This window comes from Hyla sarda, chromosome 5 (assembly GCF_029499605.1).
Source record: "Hyla sarda isolate aHylSar1 chromosome 5, aHylSar1.hap1, whole genome shotgun sequence".
NCBI classification, from domain to species: domain Eukaryota; kingdom Metazoa; phylum Chordata; class Amphibia; order Anura; family Hylidae; genus Hyla; species Hyla sarda.
The window spans coordinates 25,527,193-25,541,018 of record NC_079193.1 but is presented as its reverse complement, the minus strand read 5'-3'; the positions used below and the strand labels follow the sequence as shown (position 1 = coordinate 25,541,018).

General features: G+C 42.2%; 1 protein-coding gene across 4 annotated transcripts in view; it reads left to right on the top strand.

Moving 5' to 3' along the window:
* AKAP9 (A-kinase anchoring protein 9) overlaps nucleotides 1–13,826 on the top strand; it is a 330,692-nt gene that overhangs the window by 225,837 nt on the left and 91,029 nt on the right. For all 4 annotated transcript variants that reach the window (XM_056519035.1, XM_056519033.1, XM_056519032.1 and 1 more), the window contains one exon: nucleotides 5,843–6,005. In XM_056519035.1, coding sequence (XP_056375010.1) covers nucleotides 5,843–6,005 — 163 coding nt within the window. The remainder of the gene's footprint in view (nucleotides 1–5,842; nucleotides 6,006–13,826) is intronic.

Below are 13,826 nucleotides of genomic sequence, written 5' to 3'. Positions count from 1 at the left end.
CAGGTCTATCTGTTCTCCCATCAGAACCCAGCTATACAATAGAATAGTTTCTCCAATAGTAATGAAGACCATCGCGTAAATCATTCAGGACCGTTCCGGCAACATTCCGAAATAATTGCACGGTGGATAGAGAACGTGCGCGCGGCGCAGATCGTAAACCTCCGTGTTCACCGGTGATCGTCTTACTCAGGCCTCCTGCATTCTAGTCTATGAGGCCTCTCCCTCTGGATGCTTTAATAGCCGCACATTATGCTTTGTTCTTACCATAGAACAATATGCTGGATCTTGTAGAACATTCTGTCCTGTCTGCTCCCCGTTGTCGTTTGTTTGTCTTTTTTGTGTATTACCTGATTGTTATTCATGCAGGTTTTTCTTTTTACTTGTGTCCTGGATAAAAGAGAAATCTTTTTTTGTTCTGATGGAAAATTAGGACTATTAGGACTATAAGACTGTGGGCTAGGAGGGCATTGTCCAGAGATAATCGTTTTAAAAATTTTGTTGCATAGTCCTAAAAAAATAAATAAAAAAAATAACGCCCGTAACATCTTGTGTTATTACTATGTGATTGGGAAGGGTCAGTTATTGTCTAGGGCTGTGGTCTTTAAACTGTGGCCCTCCAGATGTTGCAAAACTACAATGCCCAGACAGCCCCTTTAAGGTTTTTATTAAGGGTAAATAGTACAAGGACTAAGAAAATATTTTTATTTTAACTTCTAGTTATTTATTTGTCAACTGTGTAGGGGTTCACACTACGTTTTGTCCCATACGGGAGCGCATACGGCAGGGGGGAGCTAAAACCTCGCGCTCCCGTATGTGACCGTATGCGCTCCCGTATGTCATTCATTTCAATGAGCCGGCCGGAGTGAAACGTTCGGTCCGGTCGGCTCATTTTTGCGCCGTATGCGCTTTTACAACCGGACCTAAAACCGTGGTCAACCACGGTTTTAGGTCCGGTTGTAAAAGCGCATACGGCGCAAAAATGAGCCGACCGGACCGAACGTTTCACTCCGGCCGGCTCATTGAAATGAATGACATACGGGAGCGCATACGGTGGCATACGGGAGCGCGAGGTTTTAGCTCCCCCCTGCCGTATGCGCTCCCATATGGGAGAAAACGTAGTGTGAACCCACCCTAAATTAGTGCTACCCAACCAGGCTCCAGCTGTTGCAAAACTGCAACTCCTGGCATGTAGGCTGTCCGGGCATGCTGGGAGTTGGTTTTGCAACAGCTGGAGGGCCACAGTTTGAAGACTGCTGGTCTAGGGGGCCGGACCATTCCTATTCAGGTCCTCAAAATGGACTAAACATAATGGGGGAGATTTATCAAAACCTGTGCAAAGGAAAAGTTGCCCAGTTGCCCATAGCAACCAATCAGATCGCTTCTTTCATTTTGCAGAGGCCTTGTTAAAAATAAGAGAAGCGATCTGATTGGTTGCTATGGGCAACTGGGCAACTTTTCCTCTGGACATTTTTTGATAAATCTCCCCCAGTGATTGTGGAAATGGTTGCCATTTGTTAATACATTTTTTTTTTCCAGTTTGCACCCGTGTAATGAAGAAAACCGTGTCCCTATAGCGGAATGTGACCTTCCCCACAGGGACACAGTTTTCTACTTTACAGCCCATTTCCCATTACTCCATCCCCGCTACCCTTTCTCAGGGGGACAGGGACGCAGTTTCTCCGCACATCTCCCACCTGGCCGCGCTGCACACATCCACCCTCCGCCCGCTAGCTGTTCCAAGACTACAAGTCCTAGCATGTCCTCACTGTATTGGCATGCTGTGGGAGTTGTAGTCTTGCAAAAGGTTGTGGGCGATGGTAGATATGCTACGGTTTTAGGTCCGGTCACAAAACCGCATACGGGTCAAAAATGAGCCGACCAGAGTCACTGTTTTGACTCCGGTCGGCTCATTAAAGTAAATGGAGTTCAGCGCTGGTCGTATACATTTTTTTTCTTAAAAACGGATGCAACCAGACGGGTTAAAATTTGTACACACGTTTTGATACAGTTTAGTCCGGTTTTGAGGAATCCGTTTAATCAAAAAACGTCGTTTTTACATTACGGGTGCCGGTTCCGGCTGGGGGAGGGGCAAACTGGGATCTCCCGTACCCCAGCCGGAACCGGCACCCGTAATGTAAAAACGAAGTGTTAGGCTGCATTCACACCACGTTTTTGATACAGTACCCGTATCAGTTTTTTGATTAAACGGATTCCTCAAAACCGGACTAAACTGTATCAAAACGTGTGTACAAATTTTAACCCGTCTGGTTGCATCCGTTTTTAAGAAAAAATACGTATTCGTTTTTTTAACTTTTCACTCCATTATGAATAAAATGTTTCTTGTTTGATTGAAATCCCAAGAAAAAAAACTGTGCAAAGTCAAAAACTGTATGGAACGGTACGTTGTAGTTTTGCAACAGCTGGAGGCACCCTGGTTGAACGGCTGTCCGGGCATGCTGGGAGTTGTAGTTTTGCAACAGCTGGAGGCACACTGGTTGGGTAACACTGTACTAGGAAATAGTGATATGATCATTAAAGCCTATGTCTCCCTGCATCCTAACTATGCAGAACCAGTATAGATTTTATAACCTCCATGTGTCCCTTCCTATGGTCTGGATTAGAGATGAGCGAATTTACAGTAAATTCGATTCGTCACCAACTTCTCGGCTCGGCAGTTGATGCCTTTTCCTGCGTGAATTAGTTCAGCCTTCAGGTGCTCCGGTGGGCTGGAAAAGGTGGATACATTCCTAGGAAAGAGGCTCCTAGGACTGTATCCACCTTTTCCAGCCCACCGGAGCACCGGAAAGCTGACCTAATTTATGCAGGAAAAGTCATCAACTGCCGAGCCGAGAAGTTGGTGACGAATTGAATTTACTGTAAATTCGCTCCTCTCTAGTCTGGATGGACACACAGGACGGTACTATAATACCAGTGTTGTAATATTTCTGTACCGTAATCACAGCCATTACTATATATATATATATATATATATATATATATATATATATATAATTATAATTGCAGCATCCATATACAGTGCGGCACCTGGGAGTGGTGACGGCGAGGATTATTATTAGACGTCACATACTTCTTTGTGTTCATAACATGTTCTCGGTAGAAGCAAAATAATCCCATTTTATTTCCGGTTTTGCAATTTGTTTTCAAATATATGACCAATCACATATTCCATCAGATTTTTTAGGAATATAATAGAGCAGAGCAGCCATGTTTTCTCTACTTTCTACCAACTCTATATAAACTTGGATACCTGCAGTGTATTAAAGGGGTACTCCACAGGAAAACATTTTTTTCTAAATCAACTGGTGCCAGAAAGTTAAACAGATTTGTAAATTACTTCTATTAAAAAAAATCTTAATCCTTCCTGTACTTATTAGCTGTTGTATGATCCACAGGAAGTTCTTTTCTTTTTTGAACTTCCTTTTTGTCTGCCCACAGTGCTCTCTGCTGACACCTCTATCGATATTGGGAACTGTCCAGAATAGGAGAGGTTTGCTATGGGGGTTTGCTTCTACTCTGGACAGTTCCTAAAATGGACAGAGGTGTCAGTAGAGAGCACTGTGGCCAGACAGAAATTAAATTTAAAAAGAAAAGAATTTCCCGTGGAGCATATATAACAGCTGATAAGTACTGGAAGGATTAAGATTTTTTTTATAGAAGTCATTTACAAATCTGTTTAACTTTCTGGTACCAGTTGATTTAGAAAAAAATGTTTTCCAGTAGAGTACCCCTTTAAGCTTCTCATTTAACCTTCACAAATGTCCAGAGCTACAAGAAATACTTGTTGGGTCTCTTTATTTATGTCTGCATTCATAGGGGGAGATTTATCAAAATCTGTCCAGAGGAAAAGTTGCCCATAGCAACCAATCAGATCGCTTCTTTCATTTTAAACAAGGCCTCTGTAAAATGAAAGAAGCAATCTGATTGGTTGCTATGGGCAACTGGGCATCTTTTCTTTTGCACAGGTTTTGAGAAATCTAATGTTTCCCAACCAGTGTGCCTCCAGCTGTTGCAAAACTTAAAAACTCCTTGCATGCTCAGACAGATTTTTAGTTGTCTGGACATGCTGGGAGTTGTAGTTTTGCTACAGCTGGAGGTCTACAGTTTGGAGACCACTGGTCTAGTCTATGCATACATAATCTCTTTTTCGCTTTGAAGGTTATGTTTTATATGATAGGACGGATGATACACTAGCGCCCTCTTTGAATATTCGTCTGTATGGGTGAAGTGGATTTAAAGGGGTATTCCAGGAAAAAAAAAACTTTCTATATCAACTGGCTCCAGAAAGTTAAACAAGTTTGTAAATTACTTCTATTAAAAAAATCTTAATCCTTTCAATAATTATCAGCTGTTGAAGTTGAGTTGTTCTTTTCTGTCTGGCAACAGTGCTCTCTGCTGACATCTCTGCTTGTCTCGGGAACTGCACAGAGTAGAAGAGGTTTGCTATGGGGATTTGCTTCTACTCTGGACAGTTCCCGAGACAGGTGTCATCAGAGAGCACTTAGACAGAAAAGAACAACTCAACTTCAGCAGCTCATAAGTACTGAAAGGATTAAGATTTTGTAGTAGAAGTAATTTACAAATCTTGTTTAACTTTCTGGAGCCAGTTGATATATAAAAAGGTTTTTTCCTGGATAACCCCTTTAACTTCATATACTCTGAAGTATACTCTGTATAGAAGACGTCCCTTTGATAACTTGTGTGTTGTCTCTTAGGATATTAAAGATGTCTTTGTCTTGAGATGTTCCGGGACCTCAGTATTAGAAGCTTTCTTGTGGTTTTCTCCTTTTATGATTCCTTTAGTAATATGTTTATGTTGCACACCGCAGGATTGTTATTTCTCAAATTTCTGAAGAACCAAAAAATGAAAACAAAATTAACTTGTTCGTAACCATTGGACAGCCAAAATTGCAGTGTTTTCCTAATAGTGTGCCTCCAGCAGAAAACTACAACTCCCAGCATGTCCGGACAGGAAATGCTGGGAGTAGTAGTTTTCTGCTGGAGGCAAACGCCGCAATACAGATTATATGCAAATAAGAACCTGTTTTAATACTTTGTTTTACAATATATTTACATCAGTGTTTCCCTATCAGGGTGCCTCCAGCTGTTGCAAAATTACAACTCCCAGCATGCCTGGACAGCCGAAGGCTGTCCAGGCATGCTGGGAGTTTCAGTTTTGCAACAGCTGGAGGCTCCCTGGTTGGGAAACACTCATTTACACAGTAAGAACCTGTTTTAATACTTTGTTTTACAATACATTTACACCAATGTTTCCCAACTAGGGTGCCTCCAGCTGTTGCAAAACTACAAATCCCTACATGCCCGGAGTCGCAGTTTTTGCAACAGCTGGAGCCTGGTTTGGAAACACTGATTTACGCAGTTGACAAATAAATAACTAGAAGTTAAAATAAAAATGTTCTTAGTCCTTGTACTATTTACCCTTAATAAAACCCTTAAAGGGGTTCTCCAGGGGAAATATGTTTAAAAGTCAACTGGTTCCAGAAAGTTAAACAGATTTGTAAATTATGCTTATTTCAAAAAATCTTAATCCTTCCAGTACTCAGCTGCTCTATGCTTCAGAGGAAGTTGTGTAGTTTTTCCCAGTCTGACCACAGTGCTCTCTGCTGACACCTCTGTCCGTGTCAGGAACTGTCCAGAGCAGAAGAGGTATGCTATGGGGATTTTCTCCTGCTCTGGACAGTTCCTGACATGGTCAGAGGTGTCAGCAGAGAGCACTGTGGTCAGACAGAAAAGAACTACACAACTCAATGGTGGAAATGCATGGAATAACACACACTCATACAGAATCTGTTTGTCATTGCAGCTGGCCCATGCCAAGGTGGCACAGACAGAACTGGTGCGGGAGTCCCTCAAAAGGAAACAGGAGACTACTGAGCTGCTCAGATGCCAGGAAGAGCTTCATGAAAGACTCAACGAGGAGGCCAAAGTCAGAGAGCACTTGGCGCTGGAACTTAGCAAAGCAGAAGGTAAATTCCGCTATGTGAAAAAGTTACATGCCCCCAAACCTCACTGCTCTATAGGGAAAATGGAGATTCATTGGCCTCTAGGGTCTATGCCCATAGGGGGTAATGGATCTAACAAGGTACAACATGGTTGTCCTCTCTGCCTCCTACGTGATCCATTCTTAGCACCTTTCTTCATAGTTCTCCGTTGCCCATTATAGATGTGAGCTCTACTTGGCCCTTTGGTTTTCTGTTCTTGCTTTCCATCATGGTTGCCGTAAACAGATGATAATGGAAAACGGGGAATCCAGCACCAGCAATCTGATGGAGTCCAGCACCAGCAACCAGAAATTCCTATAGAGGAGTTAAAAACTACTCCTGTGTAAGGGTCACTTCAGTACAAACACCAGTAGGAGCCACTTTGACGTTTTAGGTACCTGGTAAGAATAACCTCCATAAACATCAATAGAAAGCGAACAAATTATGTCAAGCTGGTCATACAGCAGTTTTGACAGAATTTGCCAACTGTGCATATAAGGCTGGATTCACACTACGGTTTTGCAATACAGTTTCCGTATACGTTTTCAATCTGAAAACCGTACGGAACCGTATTGAAAACCTTATGCATTGACTCTCCTTTGAAAACCGTATACCAAAAGATGCATCAGGTTGTTTCCGTTTTGCATCCTGTACGGTTTTGTCAGTTTTTTTTCCCGCACCCAAAACCGTAGCCGACCACGGCTTTTGGTCCGGATGAAAAACCTGATTGAAACATATACTTTTTTTTTTTTTTAACATGGGAGTCAATGGGAACCGTACAGAACTGTATGTGCGTACGGTTCCATCCGGTTTGCACCATACGGTTTTTTACTTTACACAGTTTTTTTTTCTTGGAATTTCAATCAAACAAGTGAAACTTTATTCATAATGGAGTGAAAAGTGAAAAACGTAAAAGTTTGATGCAACCGGACATCATTTTTTTAAAACCGTATAAGTTTTAAAATTTGTACACATGTTTTGATACAGTTTAGTCCGGTTTTGAGGAATCCGTTTTTCATCAAAAACCTGATGCGGGAACTGTATTGCAAAAACGTGGTGTGAACCCAGCCTAAGGCTTTCCAACATCTATAGGGCATGACAGACAGGCGTTAGGCATTCAGACTTCAACGTGCCCGATCTCTTTGTTTTCAGGAAGATAAGCTGCTGCCAGCGGAGCTTTCTCCTTTCCCCCCTATTCAAAGTACATGCATGCTCGGTTAAGCTGAGAGTGCATATTTCTGTGGTGACCATATAGACATGTATGGTTAGATTAAACACTAGCTGCCTATTCTTATATCTGGCTCAGTGTTTCCCAATCAGTGTTCCTCCAGTTATTGCAAAACTACAACTCCCAGCATGCCCGGACAGCCTTCGGCTGTCCGGGCATGCTGAAAGTTGTAGTTTTGCAACAGCTGGAGGCACACTTGTTGGGAAACACTGTTATGCCTCTTGGTATTGCTCCTCTTTAAATGCAGAACATACTCCAATCAGACTTAAATACTGCGCGAACAAACACTCCACTCTACCTATTCTGAGTGCATGCATGCTCGGCAGAGCTGTGAGTGCGTATCTATGTTGGGACGACATAGACATGTCTGGTCTGATTAAACACTAACTGCATATTCATAGCTGCATTGACTATGTGGCTCAGAGTTTCCCAACCAGTGTGCCTTCAGCTGTTGCAAAACTACAACTCCCAGCATGCCCGGACAGAGCCTTTGGCATGCTGGGAGTTGTAGTTTTGCAACAGCTGGAGTCAGACTGGTTGGAAAACTTTGATTTGGTTCTTCTATAAATTCAGCACATACTCCGATCAGACTTCTTCAATCCCGCACGAACACTTATGATCCGATTGGGCAAGTGTGCAGCTTTACCGACATCTGGCGCCGCTGATCTCCTATTTAAGATTTCAACATGTCCAAACATTGCATCTTTACATAGCAGATTGCTGAAACTGGGAGGAGGCATTATCTACTGTACATGTTACACTTTAGGCCCATTGGGGATGCTTCATAAAGAATATGCACATTTCCATATAGTGCTATATTTAAAAGCATTATATTTATTGTGAGTTTGATCTTCCCCAAGCGTCGGCTCAACCACACAAGCTGCAAAGTGTGAAAAGTGCTCATTGTATTGGAATGTTGTCCCCTAAGGGCTTCTGTTTATATGACTCAGCTATAAGAACATGTTATGTCACAAATGTCAAACACCAAGGGTCCCAATAAGTCATGTGCATCTACAGAGAAAAAAAAAAGTTATATAATTGCTTTAATAGACTAATACGTCAAAGAGATCAGCCCAAAATACCATCCCTATCCAGTGTATGCTGCTGCCACTCATTTTGGTCCTGATTATAAAGTTCTATGCCAAAGGTTGTCCGGGCATGCTGGGAGTTGTAGTTTTGCAACAGCTGGAGGCACCCAGTTTGGAAAACACTGTTCTATATTAAAGGTGTATTCCAGGAAAAAAAGGCTTTTTTTTTTATATCAACTGGCTTCAACAGATTTGTAAATGACTTCTATTTAAAAAAAATCTTAATCCTTCCAATAATGATCAGCTGCTGAAGTTGAGTTGTTGTTTTCTGTCTGGCAACTGTGCTCTCTGCTGACATCTCTGCTTGTCTCGGGAACTGCACAGAGTAGAAGAGGTTTGCTATGGGGATTTGCTTCTACTCCGAACAGTTTCCTGAGACAGGTGTCATCAGAGAGCACTTAGACAGAAAAGAACAACTCAACTTCAGCAGCTCATAAGTACTGGGAAGGATTAAGATTTTTTTTAATAGAAGTTATTTAAAAATCTGTTTAACTTTCTGGAGCCAGTTGATATATAAAAAGAAAGTTTTTTTTCCCCTGGATAACCCCTTTAAGGCCTCCGTACACATTGGTGCTAGAGATGAGCGAACTTAAAGTAAATTCGATTCGTCACGAACTTCTCGGCTCGGCAGTTGATGACTTTTCCTGCATAAATTAGTTCAGCTTTCCGGTGCTCCGGTGGGCTGGAAAAGGTGGATACAGTCCTAGGAGACTCTTTCCTAGGACTGTATCCACCTTTTCCAGCCCACCGGAGCACCGGAAAGCTGAACTAATTTATGCAGGAAAAGTCATCAACTGCCGAGCCGAGACGTTCGTGACGAATCGAATTTACTGTAAGTTCGCTCATCTCTAATTAGTGCAAAGCAGCTGAGCCTTCACGACCAGGGGACTGGTTAATGTTTATGGGGGCCTCCCGATGATCATAAAGTTCTATTTCAGTGTTTCCTAAGCAAGGTGTCTCCAGCTGTTGCAAAACTAAAACTCCCAGCATGCCTGGGCAGCCTTTGGCTGCCCGGGCATGCTGGGAGTTGTAGTTTTGCAACAGCTGGAGGCACCCTGGTTGAAAAACATTGTTCTATGTTAAGTTCCCCATACTCAGTCTAATGTGTATGCCCCATCATATGGCGTCAGGAGAGAAAAGGATCGGGCATGTTGGATTTCAAGCACCTGAATGCTCGTCTGAGCAGAGCGTACACGCTTGCACACGGTGGTATCTGTACAGTTAGCTTTCTGCCAAACAAACCTTTGTGTATGGGCACCTTTAGGCTGTCATAAAACCTTGACTATTGGTTTTTCACATTCAGGCAAGTTATTCCCTATGCACAAGATAGAGGAAATCTCGCAGATCAGTAGGGGTCCGACTGCTGCAACTCCTGCCAATCCTCAGAACAGAGCAAAAATGCAGCCCCTCATAAACTGAGTGGTCGACACGTTCGCAGACACCACTCCATTTCGAACATTGCCAAGTAAATCTCTAAAAGTTATCTCCTAAAATAGGGGCTATCAAGCTGATCAGTGGGGGTCAGTCAGACTGCATGAAGGGGGTAAAGTGTAAGGAGGAATAGCTGTCGGCTGACAGGTGTCCATGCTGTTTTGCGTTTGGCCACCTTTCACTAAATTGCTAGAGGCACTGACTTCCAGGCTCTTGGGATCTTCCGACCTGTGAACATAGACTGGAAATAGGTAACAGATTTCTAATCTTCTATCAGAGTTCCCCCTCCGTGCCAGTCACACGCAGTTCACCAGTAGTCGGTGACTAGGACTGTCTTCCGGCACTGAACACTTCAGAAATTCAAGCAATGCAGATAAATCAATAGAACTCTGAACCTTGGATGGGAATCCTGAGTTATTACAACATAAGCAATGTGAAGAGTAGATGACACTAACGCTGGCCATATACTATACATAGCTGTAGGCTTAAAGGGGTTATCCAGGAAAAAACTTTTTTTTATATATCAACTGGCTCAAGAAAGTTGAACAGATTTGTAAATTACTTCTATTAAAAAATGTTAATCCTTTCAGTAATTATGAGCTTCTGAAGTTAAGGTTGTTCTTTTCTGTCTAAGTGCTGTGTGATGACACGTGTCTCGGGAAACGCCCAGTTTAGAAGCAAATCCCCATAGACTGGGCGTTTCCCGAGACAGGTGTCATCAGAGAGCACTTAGACAGAAAAGAACAACCTTCACTTCAGAAGCTCATAATTACTGAAGGGATTAAGATTTTTTAATAGAAGTAATTTACAAATCTGTTCAACTTTCTGGAGCCAGTTGATATATATATATATAAAAAAAAGTTTTTTCCTGGAATACCCCTTTAAAGTGTACCTGTCACCAAACAAAATTTTTAATATATTGTTCCTTATGTTATTATAAGACACTTTGCTATTAACTTGCTGTTAACATTCTCAACCTTTATATATTTTTTAATGTGTTTGAAAAAAATGGCCACTAGGTGGCTCTGTTCTGTTCCCTGCACAAGTCAAACAGTTAGTTTGGTCTCCTCCCGGCCTGGCAGGAGACCGAACTCAGGAAGTGTGTGTGGGGCATGGTGAGGCACAGCTCTCGTAGGCTTCAGTGACATTGCGCCTGCTGGGGAACACCCACTTTCTCCTGCTGGGAGCTCACACAATGTGAGCAAGGGGAAAGGTATGATACACAGCTTTTTGAAGCTCAGAATTTTTTTTTTAAGGGCACTAGGGGTGTTAGGAGTAGTTAGCGAATATAATCTGGGTTAGTTTAGAAAATATGGTTTGATCACAAGTACTCTTTAATGTTTCTAATAATTACCCCCCTATAATCATGCACACTTGGACCGGCTGAGCATGCATGTTAACTGGCATAGTCCACATGTGACCATTTGCCTTGTCAAAGTGGGGGGTTATACATGCCCAGACATACCCCTATATACAAGGCAACACCCAGTTGCCAATGTATTTATATATTTCCAGGAGGAATAACTGAGGAAGACCTATTACAAACTTCTTGTAAAGAGACATTGCAGGGGCGCAGACGGGTTCTTTTTTTAACCCCTTTGCACATTCCAACACACATGGGTTAGAGATGCACTAGGGCAGGCGTCTCCAGCTGTTGCAAAACTAAAAGTCCCAGCATGCCTGGGGCTCATTGGCCCTGCCAACGTGTGTGTCAACTGACAAGAAATATATGATGCAAATATAAATAAATATATATATATATATATATATATATATATGTATAGATATATCTAACTATATATATAAATATATATTATCTCTTAAAGATGTATTCTGGAGGGGGAACATTTTTGTCAAATCAACTGGTGCCAGAAAATTTGACAGATTTGTCGTTTACTTCTATTACATAATCTTAATCCTTCCTGTACTTATCAGCTGCTGTATACTACAGAGGAAATTGTGTAGGTCTTTCCAGTCTGACCTCAGTGCTCTCTGCTGACACCTCTGTCCATGTCAGGAACTGTCCAGAGTAGGAGCAAATCCCCATAGCAAACCTCTCCTGCTCCGGACAGTTCCTGACATGGCCAGAGGTGTCAGCAGAGAGCACTGTGGTCAGACAGAAAAGAACTACACAACTTCCTGTGGAGCATACAGCAGCTGATAAATACTGGAAGGATTAAGATTTTTAAATAGAAAAAAATGTACAAATCTGTATAACTTTCTGGCACCAGTTGATTAGAAAATATTTTTCCCCCTCCGGATTACTCGTTTATTGATATGTTATTTAAGGTTCAAAATAATACATTCACACGGCCGTCTGTCCCTGTTTTTTTATTCCCGTTTCGGTTCCGTTCTTGCAGGTTGTAAACGGATTAAAAACGGTTTAAAAATCCCATTCATGTCAATGGGATCTTTTTACAATCCGTTTACATCTGTTTGTACCCGTCTGCGCTCATTTCCATTTTTTTTTTCGACCGCAGAAAAAACGGCACATGCAGTATTTTTTCTTCCGTCAAAAAAAAACGGAAGAAAAAAACGGCTACAGTAAATTTAAATTTAAAGTGTACGGAAAACTGATGAGCCTTTAATGTCATTCGTTTGCAACCATTTTTTCAATCCGTTTTTTCAATTTGTTTTTTCAATCCGTTTTTTCAATCCGTGTCAGAAGCCAGTGGACTCCATTTTAAGTCCTTGAGGGTACATCAGGCGCCATTGGTGTCCAATGTTATGATGCGTCGTAAGAAATGTTGTCGTTTATCATGCAAATTACACTGCAAGTGTGAACAGAGCCCATTCCAGTAACTAATTTTTTTATGCTGAAAACATTACATTCCCTAGTGAACTCTCATCTGACGCTTCTGTTTAGCCGGGAGGAATTTCCCACAGGGCCTTATAGGGGACTTTAAATATTCAGCCGAATCTCTCATAGAACTGTGAGAAATAATGTTTTTTGATGAGTCTGCATTTTACTTGTGATATGTTCCTATACATCTGTCCTACAGATAAAAAGATAAGACACTGTACAAGTACAAAAATATACATTTCAATGCAGTGTGGCCAACTGTTACCATATGGCAGTGGTCTCCAAACTGCAGACCTCCGGATGTTGCAAAACTACAACTCCCAGCATGCCCGGACAGCCAACGGCTGTCCGGGCATGCTGGGAGTTGTAGTTTTTGCAACAGCTGGAGGTCCACAGTTTGAAGACCACTACCGTATGGGGTTCCATAGGACATTGTAGTTTTTGCAACTGCTGGAGGTCCACTGTTTGAAGACCACTACCATATGGAGTTCCGTAGGACATAGTTTTTGCAACATCTGGAGGTCCACAGTTTGAAGACCACTACCATATGGGGTTCCGTAGGACATTGTAGTTTTTGCAACATCTGGAGGTCCACAGTTTGAAGACCACTGCCATATGGGGTTCCGTAGGACATTGTAGTTTTTGCAACATCTGGAGGTCCACAGTTTGAAGACCACTACCATATGGGGTTCTGTAGGACATTGTAGTTTTTGCAACATCTGGAGGTCCACAGTTTGAAGACCACTACCATATGGGGTCCTGTAGGACATTGTAGTTTTTGCAACATCTGGAGGTCCACAGTTTGAAGACCACTACCATATGGGGTCCTGTAGGACATTGTAGTTTTTGCAACATCTGGAGGTCCACAGTTTGAAGACCACTACCATATGGGGTCCTGTAGGACATTGTAGTCTTTGCAACATCTGGAGGTCCACAGTTTGAAGACCACTACCATATGGGGTTCTGTAGGACATTGTAGTTTTTGCAACATCTGGAGGTCCACAGTTTGAAGACCACTACCATATGGGGTTCCGTAGGACATTGTAGTTTTTGCAACATCTGGAGGTCCACAGTTTGAAGACCACTGCCATATGGGGTTCCGTAGGACATTGTAGTTTTTGCAACATCTGGAGGTCCACAGTTTGAAGACCACTACCATATGGGGTTCTGTAGGACATTGTAGTTTTTGCAACATCTGGAGGTCCACAGTTTGAAGACCACTACCATATGGGGTCCTGTAGGACATTGTAGTTTTT